This window comes from Histomonas meleagridis (assembly GCF_020186115.1).
Source record: "Histomonas meleagridis strain 2922-C6/04-10x chromosome Unknown scaffold_61, whole genome shotgun sequence".
In the NCBI taxonomy this organism is placed as follows: Eukaryota; Parabasalia; order Tritrichomonadida; family Dientamoebidae; genus Histomonas; species Histomonas meleagridis.
In genome coordinates, this window is record NW_027150931.1 from 3,348,689 (window position 1) to 3,368,316 (window position 19,628).

Sequence of the window (19,628 nt, forward strand, 5' to 3'; positions counted from 1 at the left end):
CTCACTTGTTAAGCTGCAGATGGCGCAAATACCTTGGGTTGAGAAATTTAGGCCAAAAGTCCTAAATGATGTTGTCGGGAATCGTGCTGCTGTTGAAAGGCTTCGAATCATTGCATCACAAGGAAACATTCCAAATCTTATTTTAACTGGTCCACCTGGTATTGGTAAAACCACATCACTTCTCTGTCTTTGCAATGAGCTTCTTGGTAATCTTGTTAAAGAAGCTGTTATTGAATTAAACGCATCAGATGAAAGAGGCATTGAAGTTGTTCGTCAATCAATCAAATCCTTCGCCAAGAAACATGTCAACCTACCACCAGGGCGTCATAAGATCATACTTTTAGATGAAGCAGATTCAATGACACCTGCTGCACAACAAGCGATGCGTCGAATTATGGAAAAATATTCCAACACAACACGTTTTGTTTTCGCTTGTAACATGAGTGACAAAGTTATTGAGCCTATTCAAAGCCGATGTGCAATAGTTCGATTTACCAAAGTCGAAGAAGGTGAAATTGCCACAAGATTAGCCCAAATCTGCGAACAACAAAACGTTGGCTTCACCAAAGAAGGCATTGATGCACTTGCTGTATTATCTGATGGAGATATGCGTACTGCCGTTAATGGTTTACAAGCTACAGCCATACGCTATGGGTTCATAAATCCAGAAAATGTCCAAAACACAGTCGATGCACCCAATCCTACGGCGATGACCGAAATTTATGATTCGATGAGAAAGGAGGACTTAAGGTCAGCGTTGACTGTGCTATCTGGATTAGAAATGAGAGGCCACAGCGCATCAGATATAGTGCAATCGTTGTTTAAGGCCGCGAGAAGAGATTTGATATTTGGTGAGAAATTGAAGTTGCTAATTCTTAAGGAAATTGGATTGACACAGATGGCAATGGCACAGGGAGTGTCGAGCCCATTGCAATTAGATGGGTTACTCGCACGCATATATAAAATTATTCAAGCAAATAAGTAAAAAGTGAATTTTTGGTTATAGTTTTTTATATGGATCTGCGCACGTGCGAAAGCTATTTGTAGTTACGTAATTGTACGAAATGATTAACTAAAAAAAATTTGTAATCAGCGTCATAAGATAAAATATGAAGCCAAGACAAAATACTGGTTGCTAAGGAAAGCAATCAATGACGGGCAAATGGTAAAAAATCGGAAAAACCAAATAAATGCTCTTTGCACATAGAAAATGATTCTTTTAATTAAAAAAATTTGGAAGTGGGTAATTTGCATGTTGTGTGCATTGCTTAAGTGACTATAAAGCAACAAAAAAAACTGTTTTTAAATTATTAAAAATAAAAGGCAATTTACTTTAGCCAAAATGATATTTGTTTGACTGATTTTTTAACTTAAAAAACTTAAAAAAACATATGTTTAATAATCAAATCATAGAACGAAGTATGGAGATAGCTTCATTTTCATCATTGTTACACATAAACAGGACTTGAGATATTTCAAACATATTTAACGTTCCGCCAAACTCTTTTATGATTTTGTCGCTAATTTTGATCTTTTCTTTGTTTTCATCCTTCGAATCATTTACATTTTTCTCTAATAACATAAGAGCTGCATCATTAAGATTACTGCCGGCTCTTTTGAGAGCTTTCCTGCAATCTTCATCTGATGCATCATTAATTATAAACTTTAATTTGGAAATTTGTCTTTCAATCGGATCACCTTTAGCAGAACATGGAAGCCTATATTGCCCAGGTGTAATTTCGTTGTTGCTTTGTTTAGTTGTTTGTTCAACAGTGCTCATTAAATAAAAATGAACTTATTCTTCTCCATAAAATATTGCGGTTTATGAAATCTATATTTTGCCATAAATCAGACAGAATTTTTCTATCGTTCAACCGGAGGCTTTACATTCGACCAAATTAACATTCATTGTCAAAAGGCCCTGTCAAAACGAAAAGTTAACATTTTCCCGGCATTTTTTGTGTCGTAATTTTAATATATTTTGCCAAGTTGATTGAAAAACTTTCGAGATTTGAATTGATTAAAAAAGATGTCACTTTTCTCGTCATTACTTAACCAACGGTTATGATGAAAATAAGAATAATATTATCTAAATGCGAATCATATTTTTAAAAGTGTCATTTTTTTCATCGGTATGCACAGAAAAAATTGAGAAAGCTATTGAATTGATTGAAAAAAAACTTGTTTAAAATTGGTAAGAAGAATTATAACACATTATATTTTAGATATTTCACTTTTGATTTTTTCGATGTCTTCATTAACTCTAATGATTTTGTGATTTGAACTTTCCAAGTATTTTGCAGCTTGACTTAAATCAGAATTAACATCTTTCATTATCAAAATTATTGGTGATTCTTTAGGAAGCCACAAGCCATTTAAAACCAAGTCATTATCGTCATAACTTATAAGTGCTTTTGCAGTTGACAATGATTTAATCTGATTTCCATCAAATTCAAGTTTCTTAACGTTCTCCAAATTAAGTAACGGCAAAAGTGTCTTTTTAACGTTCAAATATATAACGTCTCCTCTTGATGAGTTTTCAGGAACTATGTTCGAACGGAGTTGGTCAAAATCTTCTTCTTCTTCGATCCTCTCGTTGTTCTGCGCTATTGCAAGGTGGCCAAAGCAAATCCTTTGAACCATAGGCACCAATCTATTTCCTGATGCCTTACGAACAATGTCTTTAATGTTTTCAGGAACATCAGGATTTTTGAAGATAATAACATCTCCATTTCTTGCATGATTAAATGAAGGTATAATAATCTTTTCGAACTGCTCAAGCGTGCTCATTGAGTTTATTTGGTCAGAATTCATATCAAACATAAAAGCATTATCGTAATTATTACTAACTAATTTGGAATAATCTTCTTTTGGTTGCCTTTTATGATCAATCGCATCACCTAATACCTTATACCCAATAAGGTTACTTTGTGTAAATATGACGAATTTATTGTTTTCCATGCAAATATTTGTAAATTCTTGATTCAGATGAAATATTGTATATTGAGAAGGACGGTCATATGGCTGAACAAAGCTGTTTATAGTTGTTATCTTCTTGTCCAGGCAATAAATATCAAATGAAGTTTCGCCTTCTTGAAGGAGTTCAAAATGGATAACATAATTATGCGGACCCATTGAATAGATTCCACATTTATCTTCACTACGCATCTCCTGTTGTAGGTATTGACCACTAATTTTAATTCTTATTAGACGCCATAATTGAGTTTCTGTCCATTGACGAGCCATTTGTTTGGACGAATTCATCATTATACGACATTGTCTCTCTGTTATGCCCACTTGTATTTGATCAATTGCTCTGCATTCAGGACATGATTCATTTTCGAGAAATTTATTGTAAATTGGATAAATTTGTTGACCTTTTGAAAAAAGGTGTCCAATCAAATGAAAAATTAAGAGCACAATGCCAATTGTTACAAACATTGGGCAAGGTAAATTTTCACATAGTTCTTCAATTAAGTTTTCTTTTTCTTTGCCCATTTTGAAAATAAACGTCTATTTATGTCTACATGAATAGTTTATGCAAAAGTGTCTTACTCAAAAGTCTGAAATAAAAAATTGGTTAATACACATTTTAGTTTTAAAGTATAGTCATGTATCCTGTAGCCACCAGTTTTGTTTTAGTTAGTTCATGATTTTAATAATAAAATGCATTTTCTACATCATTTAAACGAAATAATGGTAAGTACGATTCTCATGAAAAATATGCTTTCATATGCTTAATAAACCAGATGAAAAATTGTTGATATTATGTTAAACTTAAAATTATCAATATTGATAAATTGTAAATTTATAGATTTATATAAATTTTATATAAAAACATTTTGTCTAGTTTGGTCAAGATTAGGTTGTTGAATTTTTAAAGGAAGGTAGATCATTTGGTCAGGCCATTCTTCGTCTGATGGAAAAATCATTGAATAATTATGCGTTGGATTAATAACCTCAATTGGCTCTGTTATTTCAATTTTGGGAACTTCTTCCACTGTTTCTTCTTCATCAAATTCGTTTTCCTTTTCATCATAATAAATGTTTGCCAATACATCGACAAACCCAGGTGTAAATTTACTCCACCTGTTCATGTATGTTGGTGTCCAGATTCTAATTGACGAAGTATCAGCAGAGTATAGAACTGGATGTACTGGATGAGCTATCAGTCCCGTAACGGTCTCTGGCGGACCGTTTAAGTTATTAACGATTTCATTTGAACCGCCGGAGATGTTATATATAAAAAGTGAACACTTCCCTGGTGATTCAGATGCAAAATAAACAAACTTGTCTTTCCCTTCGAAAGCCATCATTGAGAATTTTGCTACGCTTTCATTGATTTCTCCAATATACTCTGAACCAAATCCTACAGTATAAATATTAACTTTTTCGCGAGTGAGAACAAGCAAATAAAATCCATTGTGAGAAACTTCAATTGATGTTATATTGGGACGCTTTCGTTCTGTAAACTTTCGTTCAGAAATAAGCTCAAGATTTTCATCATAGAAAGAAACTGTTTCACCATTTGTTAAAAGTATTCGAACGTGATGATCTTCCTCCTCGTATGTGGGACACCAGCATGCTGATACTGTATTTTCTTCAAATAAATGTTCTTCATTTGTCTCAATATTTAAAAGATATAATGAATGATCTTCTGTAAGAATTAAAACTTCTGCTAATGATCTGGGTGAAAATGAAACTTTGAGAATGGGGGTTTGATAGGGTTTTTTGAAAATGATATTGTTGTCCAAGAAATTAAGAACTTGAAAAATTCCCATTGAATCTCCAGATGCAATTAGTTTTCCATCTCGTGAAAATGATACAGACTTTATTGCATTCCCATCAGTTGTAAAAGTATATTGATTAGATCCTGTTTCAGAATCACAAACAATTAACTTTCCATTGATAAATCCAACACACATCATGTATCCATGAAAACTTAGTGAAAAAGATGTTATCGTCTCATCGAAGTCGATAGATGAATTCCATTGATCTGGAATCTGAGGAAGATCATCTTCAAAAAGAGATCGATCCATCCCTTTTGTGTAGAGAACGTTAAATAATAAACGTACACAAATAAGTCAAAAATTTGCACTTTTGTTCCTGCCAATAAACTATTCAATTTTCTAAAGAAACCGTTGCAACCTGATTTGGAATGAAATGAAATATTATAGTTGTTTTATATCAAAATATTTCTTGAGATCACCAACTCTTTCCCTACTTTTGTGTACTCTTATGAGGGCAATAATTATTATTTCAATTTTGTAATGAAAAATCAGATAGAATATGTCATGAACACACCATAAATATCTATTTTCCACATAAAGTCTTAACAAAAAGATAAAATTTTTTTGATTGAACAATGCTATATTACATTTCAAAATTAGAAAAAAAAAAAAAAAAATAAACGTAAGCCAATTTTACTGAATGAAACAAACTTCTTTTCTTCCATCAGGATTGTTCTCCTCATTGTTGTCAAGGTGGTTATTAATGTTCTCTTGCTTTTGCACTGGTTTCTGATTTGATTTAAATTTAAGCTTCATTTTTGACTCTTTTCCATTTTCATCTGATCCAGGAATTTGTTGGACCAAATCTAATCCGATTTTATCAAAAACGCCTTGACAACTATTTTGATCAGAAAATGTTGCCTCTAAAAATGTGGCATTAAATTGAGACGCAGTTTTTCTTCCTTCATCTGGTTGAACTTGTGGTTCTTTGTTTTGACTTTTAGTAAATGCTACAACATATAGAAGTATTTTTGGATCAGTTATACACTGTCGAGTATCAGAAATATATCGAATTATTTCATCATACGTTTCTCTGGAAGTTGTCTTATATAAAAATATGATTGCATTAGCACCATAGAAGAATGAACGTGTAATTCGCATAAATTTTTCACTTCCTGCAGTATCCCGAATTTGCATTTTAATCTGTCTACCACAAATGGTTGTCTGGTATATCTTAAAATCAACTCCAATAGTCGTCATATATGATTCTGAAAAATTTGGATCAACTGCTCGAAGTAAAAAGGCTGTTTTTTTGGCTTTATTTGATCCAATAATAAAAACCTTACCCAAAGATTCTTCCATTGGCCTAAAATATACTTATGATTCTTATTCCTGCCCTATTTCTTTGCAGAGAAAAATGCATTGAATTATTGTCAAAAGTCATTCAAAAACGCGTTGAATGTAAAATTAGCAGAACCAAACAGTGCATTACATACCAATTTGTGTGCTATTTTAGCTTGTATTTTCTTCGGTGGGAACAGTTTTTGAATGCTTATCCACGTTTCATTATAAATTGCACCTAATGAACTAATTACGAATATATGAAATTCGACATCAATTCCGTTTTCTCTTATTTCTTCAATTAGATTATTGTACTTAGCCCTTTTATTGTTAAAAGCTGTTTCTAATGTACTATGGTTGTTAGAGAAGTTAGCATATGGACAAGTGATTTCTATAATAGTCATTTTTTGTCTATTGTTTGTGATAACAATAGTATCAGGTCTTAAATTCTTCGATCTCTCGGATAAATTATCCAGTGGAACATTTCTATTTTCTAAAATTTCTTCTACTTGTTTATTTTTAATAATTTGTTCACGAATAATTGTCGAAATTTTGTTATGTCTAATGTTAATTAAATGATAACTTGAAATACACTTATTTAATATATGCAAAAGACTAACATTAGCGAATACATTACTTTGCTCACAAACAATGCAATTCTTATGAGGAATATTATTATATAATTCAACATTAGCAGGAGTAGGTAAAGTATTAGTTCTTGCTTTAATAGCGAATATAAATAAGTTATCTTCTATTGGACGTTTAACATTGATTATAAATCCATTTGAATAAGGAGCATTCTTTAAACTATGGAAACCATGTAAATGTAATGTAGGTTGATTTAATTGTTCTTGCCATCTTCTTTTAACAATATTGTTAATGAAATTAGCTATTGCTTTATAATTATTACATTCTTTACTATAATTTGTTTTTTGATCTTTTATGATAATTGTTTTATCAATTATCTTAATGAAAATATTTAATTTTTCGGCGGCTTTTAATGCCCTATAAGGTAAACAATTAGTACCGCTTTTGACATTTTCATTATAGTTTTTCCAATTTAAAAATATATTATCGTCCATTTGAGTTTCTTCAATGTTTCTTAACTTTCGTTCATCATTTATAGATATATTAATTAATTTATTAAGTTTATCAGAATTTGGTAATATTAGAAGTTTTAAGAATGATTTGATTATAGTACAATAATTTATAGTTTCTAGATTAGGTATTGCTAATCCACCATCTTTCCAACTTGAATGATAACACTGTATTGGTAAATTAGTTTTAAATATATTATTTTTAACTCATTCTTAAACAGCATTTTCCAAAGATATCTTCAAAAAAAAAATAATATATTATGGTTTTCAACGTTTGTTCCATATCCTATTAAATCATTTATCTTTCATTTAATACCATAAATTATCTCAAGACATCTCACAACTTTTTATTGATCTGAACATTAATAAGGAACTATTTAAAGAAGAAGAACACACAATCCGAATATCAAAATGGTAAAGAAATTCAGATGTCATAAATTGCATTAGCTAATTCTTGTCTTCAAACTCAGCTGAGTATTAACATGTCAACGACTAAAAGAGAAGAAAAGTGATTTATGTCAAAATTTAACTTTACTTTTCATGGAAATTAATCATTTGAAAAGAAAACAATCAAATTGTTGGTACATTTAGTAGATTCCTCCCATTGCATATCCCATTTGAAGCATTTGGTTTGAGAATTGTGCATAGTTTTGTGCAAAAGATGTTTGCGGATACTGAGGATATGGCTGTTGGTACTGTGGCTGCATGTACTGTTGTTGTGGACACTGCTGTGGATATTGGGATTGCATTTGTTGCTGTGGATATTGGGATTGCATTTGCTGCTGTGGATATTGTGGTTGCATTTGTTGCTGTGGATATTGTGGTTGCATTTGTTGCTGTGGATATTGTGGTTGCATTTGTTGCTGTGGATATTGTGGGTACTGTTGTTGAGGATACTGTGGTGGCATTTGTGGTGCTTGTGGTTGTGACATTGGCTGTGGAATTTGTGGTTGTTGGATTTGAGGAATTTGCTGTGGGATTTGTGGTTGTGGCATTTGTGGCTGGGGTGGTCGAGGTGTTTGTTGTGGTGCTTGCTGTGGGATATTTTGTTGACCATTCATAAAAACATTTGCTACACTTGGGTTCATAGATGAAGCAAATGAACTAATAGACTGAGTAATTTGTGTTGTGCTTGATTCTGGCTTGAATGGTGTAACGCCTGAATGAGCGATATGAATAACTAATCTAATTTGACCTCCTTTTTTAACACCTTTAACTGGGGTCATTGGGTACCACTTGTCAACAACTTTGTTGAAATTGATTTTAGATAAATCTATTGTAGTACTTGAAATAGGATCATCAGCAGAAACTGTATCATGATCTTTCAAGTAAACTTGAAGCCTTTTGTTTTGGTCGTTTCCAAGGGGAATATGGAATTCTTCATTCCATACAGGTTTATATGTATTTTTGATGAATTTAGTTGTATAGCGAGTAGCTCCTTCAGCGGCAAGGTTTATTATGCAATAAGGATCAGCCTTCCCAATTATATCCATTTTTGGAAGACCTGCTGCTTCGACGACTCTGATGTGGAGTTGCATGCTAATAAAATTTTAACTGACTTAATTCCGTTATTTGTATACTTATTCAAATTTGAATGCACGGGAGTAGCCGCCTGTTCTCCAACAAAATTTATTTCGTAATCTTTTGATATGGCTTTAGATAATTTGTCAAATAATAATAATTTATCCTAAACATATAATCGTACGCATTATATTTTAATTTTTTCGAAAATAACCTTAAATATTCTAAGATATTTTAATTTTAATTCGGTATCACCACTTTCGTTAACGTGCACCATATAAAAAATGCAAAAATATCTGTGAAATCATTCTAAGCATTGATCGTGTTATATTTTTCAATTTAATAAGAATAGCAAATCAAAAGGATATGTTGGCGAAAAATTTTAATAAATTATCATTAAAAATTTAGAATTCATCCAGAAATAACTATTCGAAAAATTACTTCCATTTTCATTGGTGTACCCCAAACACAAAACGTTACCCATTCAAAAAGTGACACCGCTATTTGAGGTATAGCCACTTTTTAACCTCACAAGAGGCAATGTCTCTTTTAGATGGGCAAGATCAGACTCCTATTCAACCATTTCCACAAGAATTTCCAAATCTTAAAACAACTGTTTTCACTTTACCAATTGAACATACAGTAAATATGAAAGCACTCGTTTTAGCAGATCAATTCTTTGGTAAAACTCTTCCTTTAACTAAATCTATACCTCAATGCATGAAAAATATTATGACAATAATATCTAGAGAAAATATCACATGTATAATTTTAATTGGTGACTTGGTTTATTTCCAAAAAGACGAAAAACAAACCAAAAGCATAATTAAAAAAGTTATACATGTTTTGGAAGAAATACCTCTTCCAGTTTATATAATGGGTGGAGAACAAAATCGTCAAATTTTATATGAAATGAAATATAATAAGCCAGGTTCTAACGTTCATGTTGTTTATGATTTCATGTTGAAAATTAAGCATCCAGCTCCTCCACCTGGCACAATTCCAAATGTTTATTTAACACACGATGTTAAAAACCCACTCACAGTCAAACCTGACCAAGTTGAATCATTTGTTTTCTCACTCAAGAACGCATTCAACCAGGAAATTGCAAATGAGGACTTCCTTTTGGTTGGACATTGCAATGGATATTCATATAATGAACAAGGAAGATACGGCTCAATCAAAGAATTCTCACCTGATAACCACCGCAACGGCTATGCAATTGTTTCATGCGTGAAGGAAGGATTCGATATAAACATTGTTGGAAAATAAAATATCAATAAAAAAATGATTTGTATATTAGATAAATGTATTTTACCATGTTGGTTCTGCATGCTTCTTCTTCTTGTCAACCATCCATTCGAACTTCCTAAGACGACCGAGGCAATACATTGATGATTTCTTGCATTGTTGGCATGTGAAACGAAGGCTGATCTTCTTTGATGTCTTCTTGCTACGACGAAGGAATGGTTTAACACGACCCACAAAACCTTCTTGCTTACGATCATATCTACGACGACCAAGTGCAACTTTACGTTCTTCGCCACGGCTTGCTTGTGTAACCTTAACTGTTGTGTGTTTCTTGCAGAATTTGCAGAAGAACTTCTTTGTTTTTGGATAGTGTACCATTTCGAAAGGCCATATCAAACCTCTTTAACCGTCGCAAGAACCGTTTTTATAAAATGAAAATATCTTTTTTTATATTTTGTTAAATATAAAATAATGGATTCCATATTCATGAAAAATTCAAGGGAATTGTAGTTCATAAAATATTATGTTGTTGTGCAATTAGAATTTGATGGATGGAAACAAAAAAAATTTGAATGTCAAATGACGGTTGATAAAAATAAATTGATTCTTATTTGATGATTCCTTTACTCGACGATTTCCTCTTTCTTTGTGTAAGAGTTGATTTCTTTGATCGATTCCTGCAGGTGTCATTAGTTTTATCGATTTTAGCAATGGTATTTGTGACATTTAAAACCATTCCATATGGAAAAACTTATACACGAGGAAAATCTCTTTTTAAAATCGAAATTAAGGATAGAATTGCTGTGATTCTTATAAACTCACCCGGACCATTAATATTCTTCTATTCTCAAATTTTTTATCCAAACGGTGATTTGTTCTCACTGCCATCTGTCCTTTACTTACTTCATTACATACACCGTACTCTTATTTATCCATGGTTCCGTAAATCATATTCTAAACCATGGCCACTAGAATCAGTCATTTTCTATTTCTGCAGCAATTTCTTTGTTGGCCTCACATTTTCTCATCTTATGATCTTTAGCGGTAAGGAACTTAATCGTTCCATCCAAATTTTACTTTCAGTCTTATTCATTGGATTCGCTATTGCCAATGCATACTTCGATTACAAGCTCTGTGCACTCAGGAGAGCTGGAGATCAAGGCTACCAAGTTCCACACGGTCTTCTTTTCGAATATGTTTCTGGTCCACATTATTTATTTGAATTACTCGAATGGCTCAGCTACATTTTCTTCTTCCCGTTCGGATTCGGATTTGCCACTGCTGGAATTTGGCTTTTAGCTGCTATAACGGGTCGTGCTGAATCAAACCATGATGCATATCTCAAGAAGAACATCCTTCCAAAGAACGTCAAATACCCAACGGGACGCGCTCCATACATTCCCTTCATTGAGAACTCAAAATACTTAATCTAAAACACAGATTTCAAAAATTGAATTTCATAATACATTGAGAATAACTTCATTAACTTTTTGTCTTTTACAACGCAATTCGCAAGGGTGTATTTGTTAGCTTGTTTAAAATTATTTGAGAATTTCGAAATATTTTGAATTTGATTTTTGAGATTTAATCAATACACAAAGATAAATTCTTTCTGTTGTTTTTTGTATGCATGTGAATAAAAAGCTATTAAGATAGGGACAAATATTTACAAATAATTTAATCTTATATTTTTGGTTTTCTCACCAAACCCTTTTCAGCAAATTTGGATCTCCTTAAAATGAGCCCATGATAAAATAAATAAATAAGAAGAGAAATAAAATATTTGAACTTTTCGCTGTTTGGCCAAACATAAGTTTACATAAAACTGACAATATTATTAGAATGAATTTTAGATATGGAGATTTTGGACAAGATGAAAACGAGCAGGATGGACCTCTTTTTTATTCAAACCTTACAAAAGTTTTAGACGAAAGGCGAATTCTTCCAGAAATTGCAATTATTATTTCTGTCGAAAATCAAAATGATTTTGTTGCTACTAATTTTTGGCGAAATCCAGAAATCATTCAATACCTAACAGGCAAAGCTCGAGTTCTACGCATTAATATTTCACAAGAAGCTTACCAACAATTTACACAACTATTTCCAGTTACTGCACTTCCTTCACTTTTCGTATTTGGACCTGGTTCTAGTGGTCCATCGTTTTCATACTCAGGCCGTTTTCCATCAGTTATCGAATTTCGAGGTCAATATGAATCATTACCACCATATCAACCACCACTAACAATCCCACAGACAACTGTTCCAACTCCAACGCAACCTCCAGAAATTGATGATAATTGGTATCCAAAGCACAGATTTCAATCCCAATCAAATCAAACACAGACTGAGCCAAAGCCAACTCCAACCACAGAACCAATGTCAGTTCCGAAGCCCAAAAAGAAGCCAGCGCCTAAGCCAGAACCTAAGCCACAGAGTCCTCCAACTCCGGTTGAAGTAACATTAATTACTTTGAACCAAAGAACTTACACAGAGATGTTCATGTCGAATGACAACGTCGTCAAAGTCTATGCTTGGGCAGCGCAAAAGATTGGTCAACCCCAGACAAACTTTAATCTTTTGGTTCAACCTAATAATTCACCAATTCCTCAGAGTACACTCATACAGCTGAAGCAATACGGACAAAAGTTTACCGTCAAAGTAACAATGAAAAACAAGAACAACGGAAATAACACAAACCGATTAATAGCACAAATCAAAAACTTTTTCAGAGAAATTTCAATTTTTGCCGATCCAAAAGACGATCCAACCGATTTTTGGCGGTTGACCCCACCCCAAGGTCGGGGTGCCCCAAATCAAAGACAAACAACTAATTTCCGTGCAAATAACCAATATTACAATGGAAACGGAATTAATTTTGAGTAAATATTCCAAATAATTTATGAATTTAAAATGAAAATCTGAACAAATTTCAGAAAAGTTTCTTGTTCTTGATAATTATGCAAGATACCAAAAGCACATTATTGAAGAACAATGAATTGTGAAATTCAATCCGCTCAAGAAGAATTTGAAGATTTTTGTGCTTCTCATCCAGAATAATTATTTTTAGCTATTTCAAGTACTTGTGCAAATTCTCTCTTCAAAAAAATGAAGAAAAATCAATTTTATATAAATAAATATTTAATTAAAATTATAAACAATTCTTAATGTATTTGATCTATACACTAAAAAAAAATTAAATTTAAAGACTTGATATTAATACATTACTTGTAACAATAAAACGTAATTTGTTTTAGAGTTAACTCATCCAAATTTGGATAACAAATTTTTTTCATTTTTGTTTAACTGGTCAAATGATCTATAATTAACGTTCTCTGTTTTTTTAAATGCAATTTGGGGCACCCCATATGATATTGAATTTTTTAAAAAATTTTCATCAATGGATCCTTATTATCTCCTTCAAAAAGAAGTTATTACAGGTATTGATAATTTACAAGAAATGTTAAATAATCGAGAAGATATGTTAAATGATTCACGTGGTGTTAATGTTGAAATTTTTAAAACGCTTGGAGTTAAAATGATGAATGATATCAATACTATTCGAGGATTTTTAAAAGACATTGAAGAATCTATTCAACAAGTTCGGCAAAATCCAGAAATATTTCAACTTAGTGAGAACGAACTTTCACTTCGAGATTCATTTGTTCAACAATCTACGATTAATCTTAATGATATTGAACAAAACATGAAAGCACAATCATCTAATCAGCGTATTCAATTTCATCGTCCTTCATTTCATGAAGATCCTTTATTTCCACAAGAAACGAATGATCCGCAAACGCAATTACAACTCCATCAAGAAGAACGTATTGAAGCCATTGGACATAGTGTTGGCTTACAAATGCAAATTGGGAAAGAAATCATTCAAGAAATTGATGATCAGCGCCAACTCATTTTAGACTTAGAAGACGGCGTTGACAATGCGCAGACCGCCATGCGCAAAGTTACACGACAAATCACAGAGATAATTGACAATGAAGGCCGCGGCCCAACGTTTGCAGTCTTTGGACTTTCCGTTGCACTTATTTTAATTTTTATTTTTTTGTTATATGAAAATAAAAAATATTTTAAATTAATATTTATATTTATGGAAATATTGTGCTCGGCGTGTTGCAAAGCTTTTTTAACAAGTTGAACAAATTCTGTTGATGTGTCCCAATCTTTGTCTGTGGGAAGATTAAGCGTGAACTTAAATGTTGAGCCAATCGTTGGATTGCGCGGAACTTCGCTTTCGCTGGCTTTGTCTTTGATTTGTAATATTTTATGAAGAAGATGTTCACGAATCTCTGACGCGGTAAGTGCTGAAAATGTAAACGTAATACACCAACGTTCCCATATTTCGGTAGTATACGTATCTCGGAACCATCCTTTACGTGGAATAGAATATGATAATGTCAATATTAACCATGCTGTGCCTTCTTTTTCATAACGACCTGAAAAAACTTCTTGTTGCATAGGTAAAAGTCGCGTTTTAATATATTCAGTAACTTGCTCTGTTTCACCACTAGCATAACAAATATCAACACCTGGAAGTAAGATTGACTTTGGTGAAACTTGTGTATCAATCGAACGATGAAATAAAATGGTATGAATAATAGCTTGCACACAATCAAGAAATTGATCTGGACTAATTTCTAAAGGATCAAGAATATGTTCTGGAATGTGAGTCATAAAAAAGAAAAAATTTAAAAAAGATTTTTATTTAACGGTCGAAATAAAACATGAAAATACGTTAATCGTTAAAATAAGAAAAAAAAATATTTGAAATTTAATAATATTGGATTAAATATCAACAAGACTCTATACATATATATCAAAAAATTCAATAATAAGATTGGTTGATGATTCATCTTTATTTGAGAGTACCCAAAGGGTAATTACATAGCACTTTTTCTTTCTCAAAATTACATTCTTGAATGCTATGCGAGGAACAGCAACGCAAAACTATAAATTCAATAAATGATAAATTGCAAACACTTATAACAATTAAACAGATTGTTTTTGGTTTAAACACAAGAAACGACATAGAGTCAGTGTGTTCAATAATCCAAAACATTGATATCATTTACCCATTATCTAATAATATACTTGTTAGTCAAATGATAAATACATTAATACTCATTAAAAAAATTGACTGTAGTTTATACTTAAATTTTATTAAGGAAATTGAAACATTTGAAAAGAACAATAACATTAAATCTAAAATATTTAAAATATTGATCCAGCTTATTCTTGATCAAAATTCGCAAGGAGCATATTATCTTCTTGAAAATATGATTGAGCATAATATTATTGAGTCTGAAATCGTACAAAACAAAGAGAATCCATATTTCATGCATCACATGTCAGATGAAGAAATTAAAAAATCAGAAATTAGTGTATATTTGAAGCACTTTGCAGTAAATTATGAAGAACTATCAAAGAAGGGAACTTCATAAGAAATTAATCAAAGAAGGAGTTAATCCGAATGAAATTGCAACAATAATTCGAAATGATGAAATAGAGAAACTTCAAGAAATATCATCGCAAAGTTATTTCTATTTTGATCAACACATAGCACTATCAATTTATGAAAGATGAGATTTTGTATATAATTGGAATGTTTCATTAATTGATTATGCATCATTTTTTTCAGCAGTAAAATGTTTTAAATTTTTACTTATGAATAACGCAAATGTAAAGAATACAGGAAAATATGCAGTTTCAGGTGGAAATGAAGAAATCATTCATTTATGTGAACAAAACCATTCATCATTTGAAGATGCATATGAAACAGCAATAAAATTCCATCGAAATGATATCTTTAAATATCTTTATGAAAACAAATTAGAAGAAATTAATAATTTAGAAAAATTGGGCGAAATATGTATTTCATATCATAATTATGAAATTTTTTTGTACCAATTAGAAAGAGGAATGAAAATTAATGAAAATATTATTAATAAATCAGCAAAAAATGGAAACTTATATCTCACCAGGTATTTTTTAGAAGAAAACATAATACCAAAAAATATTATACTTTATTCATCAGAATCAGGAAATATTGAACTTGTTGAATATATTTTAAAGCAAGAAGGAATTGATATTAATTCTAAAGATGTTTATTTGTTTCATTTGAAATTTATTTTAATAATTTAATATTTCAAAATAATATTTGGAAATTATTTGAATTATTTAATACAGCACTTATGTTAGCATCTTCTAAAGGTCATTTAGAAATAGTTCAATTACTTCTTGAACAAAAAGGAATTGATATTAATGCTAAAGATATTTATTTGATTTATTTAATGTTTATTTAATTAATTTTATATTTCAAAATAATATTTGGAAATTATTTATTTGATTATGTACAGCACTTATTTTAGCATCTGAACATGTTCATATTGAAATTGTTAAATTACTTCTTCAACAAAAAGGAATTGATATTAATTCAATATATGCTTATTTTTATCATTTAATGTCTTTTTTAATAATTTTATATTTCAAAATAACATTTGGAATTTTCAATATAATTTCTGGACAGCATTAATGCAAGCATGTGATAATGGTAATATAGAAATAGTTAAATTATTTTTAGAACAAGAGGGAATCGATATTAATGTTAAAAATATTAGATTTATTAATTTGGTATTTAGAAATAATATTTGGAAATTCTTTATATTATATTGGACATCACTTATTTATGCATCTGAAAAAGGTTACACAGAAATAGTTAAGTTACTTCTTAAGCAAAAAGCAATTGACGTGAATGCAAAAAATTTTTATTTGTTTTATTTAATGCTTATTTTATGTATAATCTTTTATTTCAAAATAATATTTGGAATTTATTTAAAATATTTGAAACAGCACTTATGTGTGCATCACAAAAAGGACATATTGAAATCGTTAAATTACTTCTCGAAAAAGAAGGAATCGATATTAATGCTAAAGATATTTACATATTGTATTTAAAATTTATTTGATGAATTTAATATTTCAAAATAATATTTGGAAATTATTTAAATTGCTTCATACTGCACTTATTTTAGCATCTTTATTTAATCAAAAGGAAGTAGTTAAAATACTTCAAGAATATATATATTCTTAAATGAAAACAAATTATACATAAAAACATCATTATTTCATGTATTTGATTTAAAATAATTTTTTACTTTAATAAATAAAATTTATTTCTTACATTGAGGAAATTTTATTTGGAAATCAAATAAAAGTTGATGAAGAAGCACTAAATTTGCATAAGTGGGATCTTACGGTACTGATGAACAAGATAAATTTTATTTTCTAATTTCAACTTATATTTGCATTACATCATGATATAACACAAATAAAATCCATTTTAATAAAACTTTTAATGAAATTTGAGAATAGTAATGATATAATATTTGGGGAATTAAATGATTTGTTTTATAATTGGAGTTTAAACTTAAATAATAGAATGGTTCCTTTAGATATATTTATTGTTATATTGATGAATAAAATTGTTAACTATGTGTTCGATTGAGCATGTGTTTGTATAAGAAATTCATCGAGTGTTTCCCTGGTAATAGATTTCCAAATGTATCATATTGATATTTTTCTAATGTCACCAACATTAATTTTAACACAAACAGTCATTTCAAAAAAAAAAAAATCACAAATACTATTACTCTTTCGATGTTTAAATCATTTTATTCTTGTATTGAAACGAAATTTGTTTAAATGCAAAATAATTAACATGTAGTTATGTACTGAAATTGTTGAGGGCAATATTAGGTGAAAAGAAATGAAAATTTTGGTTCATCATGAATATCATTTAAAAAAATGTTTAAGTACTCAAATAATGAAATAAACCATAGAAAACACAAACGGATTCCACAAAAAATTTTTCTTCTTTATGGCACTGGTTGAAGATACGACAACAATTCTTAATTCAAGTCAAATAGAGAATAGTTTTAAAATTGCGCAAGTGTTACAAATTCGAAAAGAGACAGAAAAAAGTATTCAAAAGTATCAAAACATATGTTTATCACTTGAAAAAATTCTATTTAATAATCCTAATAGTGAAGTTGAACTCCATTACATTCCATTATCATTGAGTAAATTATCCGAAATTTATAAAGAAAAAGAAGATTATAACAAAGCGTTTCTTTTTATGAAATGTAGTCGACAATTTCTTGAATATATTGCTAATGAACGAACTAAAGCACATAATTCTAATGCTAGAGAAGATGAAGAAGGACTTCAATATGAAGAGCACACACTTCAAGAGTTATTTTCGAACATGCATTTAGCCTTTGATGCTCCAGATGCATTACCGCCTAAAGATCCACAAGAAATCATTGATGAACTTTTACAAGCCAAGAAACGACAAGAAGAAGAAATCACACGACAAAATTTGGAGAAATTGAAACGCATTAATGAAGAGCGCAAGAAACGACTTTCTACATCAAAATTTGAGCGCTTTCTTGACTTTGTTAACAACCATTCCATCATTGTTGTTATTGTTATCTTTATCTTTTTTGTTATTATATTACTTATTTCATATTTTTATATCAAACGTGGCAACAGTAACATTCAAAAGATTCTTCAAAACAACAAACGCAAACACAACAGCAACAACAACAATAAACATTCGAATCTCAATTACGAAAATATTAAAGAATTTCGTGAAACATTTCGTAAATTAAATGAAGAACGCAAAAAATTAAAAGAAAACACGGAACTTTAAATAATAAATAATAAATAAAAAATATTATTACTTTATTGATGTGTTGTTTTATTTAATCTATATCTCAAAAAACGAAGTTCGACAAGTCTTTGAAGCGCGCTACTTTGTGAACCTGGTGGAATAGAACGCGGAAGTGATGACGCTAGAATTTCAAACTTTTGTGCTAATAAATCTGCTGCTTTATAAATTGTATGTGTTTGATGATTGTATTGTTTGGCGTTAATCCAAATTTGACGCATGTCTTGAATAAACTCTTCTGGTGTATTATAAAGTTTCTTATCAAGTTTATCTTGAACGACAAATATAGACATCGGTGTAAGAATAATTTCATAATAATTAGGTGCACCGTCAAGTTCTGGATCAACTGGTTTAAAAAAATAAAATGAATTATCTGAATTCATGATTTGTTGAACTATATCTTGACATGTCCGATAAAATTGTTCTCGATAAATACTTTCTCTTGTTATTGCTGGTTCTTCTGTTTCCATTTTTTGTCGTTTAAAATTACTGTCAATTATTTAACTGATGCTGTGAAATCATTATTCTTTTCATTTTTAACTTCTAAAAATACTTGGGAATCATTAATATATTCTATATATTATTACCTCGTTCGAAATAACTATTTTCGTTAAAGTATCAAGACACATCATATGATAAAAATAAACATTTATATAAGTAATTGATTAATCAGAATATTTGCAAATATTTGGAGAACACCAAATAATAACTAACATTAGATATTTGTTAAGTTGTTAAAAGCATATTCTTGAGAATCTAATTGATTCATATTTTTTTAATTCTTGGCTAACTTAACTGAATATTTTGTCAAAATTTTCACAGGTATTGTGAATTTTTTTAGTTCACCAATCACATGAAATACAAACATCCCAATGAATGCACAACAGTTGACATAATAAGCAGCGATATTTTTCATGAAAATGAGATAATTCAACATATTAAAGA

General features: G+C 30.3%; 10 protein-coding genes across 10 annotated transcripts; 5 read left to right on the forward strand and 5 right to left on the reverse strand.

Moving 5' to 3' along the window:
* Positions 1-19: 19 nt before the first annotated feature.
* Positions 20-985, forward strand: GO595_011039 (P-loop containing nucleoside triphosphate hydrolase protein; the record flags this gene model as incomplete). The annotated part of the gene is made up of 1 exon (XM_067913785.1): positions 20-985. The coding sequence occupies one exon, from the start codon at positions 20-22 to the stop codon at positions 983-985; it is 966 nt and encodes a 321-aa protein (XP_067769777.1).
* Positions 986-2,214: 1,229 nt separating this feature from the next.
* Positions 2,215-2,790, reverse strand: GO595_011040 (uncharacterized protein; the record flags this gene model as incomplete). Its single annotated transcript, XM_067913786.1, has 1 exon — positions 2,215-2,790. One exon carries the CDS (start codon positions 2,788-2,790, stop codon positions 2,215-2,217), a length of 576 nt encoding a protein of 191 aa, XP_067769778.1.
* A 1,037-nt stretch (positions 2,791-3,827) lies between these two features.
* On the reverse strand, positions 3,828-5,039 carry GO595_011041 (retinoblastoma-binding protein 5-like; the record flags this gene model as incomplete). Its single annotated transcript, XM_067913787.1, has 1 exon — positions 3,828-5,039. One exon carries the CDS (start codon positions 5,037-5,039, stop codon positions 3,828-3,830), a length of 1,212 nt encoding a protein of 403 aa, XP_067769779.1.
* A 2,716-nt stretch (positions 5,040-7,755) lies between these two features.
* On the reverse strand, positions 7,756-8,706 carry GO595_011042 (C2 domain containing protein; the record flags this gene model as incomplete). Its single annotated transcript, XM_067913788.1, has 1 exon — positions 7,756-8,706. One exon carries the CDS (start codon positions 8,704-8,706, stop codon positions 7,756-7,758), a length of 951 nt encoding a protein of 316 aa, XP_067769780.1.
* An 859-nt stretch (positions 8,707-9,565) lies between these two features.
* GO595_011043 (Ser/Thr protein phosphatase) lies at positions 9,566-9,961 on the forward strand (the record flags this gene model as incomplete). The annotated part of the gene is made up of 1 exon (XM_067913789.1): positions 9,566-9,961. One exon carries the CDS (start codon positions 9,566-9,568, stop codon positions 9,959-9,961), a length of 396 nt encoding a protein of 131 aa, XP_067769781.1.
* Positions 9,962-10,003: 42 nt separating this feature from the next.
* On the reverse strand, positions 10,004-10,318 carry GO595_011044 (60S ribosomal protein L44; the record flags this gene model as incomplete). The annotated part of the gene is made up of 1 exon (XM_067913790.1): positions 10,004-10,318. The coding sequence occupies one exon, from the start codon at positions 10,316-10,318 to the stop codon at positions 10,004-10,006; it is 315 nt and encodes a 104-aa protein (XP_067769782.1).
* A 653-nt stretch (positions 10,319-10,971) lies between these two features.
* GO595_011045 (3-oxo-5-alpha-steroid 4-dehydrogenase) lies at positions 10,972-11,373 on the forward strand (the record flags this gene model as incomplete). Its single annotated transcript, XM_067913792.1, has 1 exon — positions 10,972-11,373. The coding sequence occupies one exon, from the start codon at positions 10,972-10,974 to the stop codon at positions 11,371-11,373; it is 402 nt and encodes a 133-aa protein (XP_067769783.1).
* A 409-nt stretch (positions 11,374-11,782) lies between these two features.
* GO595_011046 (uncharacterized protein) lies at positions 11,783-12,823 on the forward strand (the record flags this gene model as incomplete). The annotated part of the gene is made up of 1 exon (XM_067913793.1): positions 11,783-12,823. The coding sequence occupies one exon, from the start codon at positions 11,783-11,785 to the stop codon at positions 12,821-12,823; it is 1,041 nt and encodes a 346-aa protein (XP_067769784.1).
* Positions 12,824-13,337: 514 nt separating this feature from the next.
* Positions 13,338-14,093, forward strand: GO595_011047 (uncharacterized protein; the record flags this gene model as incomplete). The annotated part of the gene is made up of 1 exon (XM_067913794.1): positions 13,338-14,093. One exon carries the CDS (start codon positions 13,338-13,340, stop codon positions 14,091-14,093), a length of 756 nt encoding a protein of 251 aa, XP_067769785.1.
* Positions 14,094-18,697: 4,604 nt separating this feature from the next.
* On the reverse strand, positions 18,698-19,153 carry GO595_011048 (Bromodomain containing protein; the record flags this gene model as incomplete). The annotated part of the gene is made up of 1 exon (XM_067913795.1): positions 18,698-19,153. The coding sequence occupies one exon, from the start codon at positions 19,151-19,153 to the stop codon at positions 18,698-18,700; it is 456 nt and encodes a 151-aa protein (XP_067769786.1).
* Between the last annotated feature and the right edge of the window lie 475 nt (positions 19,154-19,628).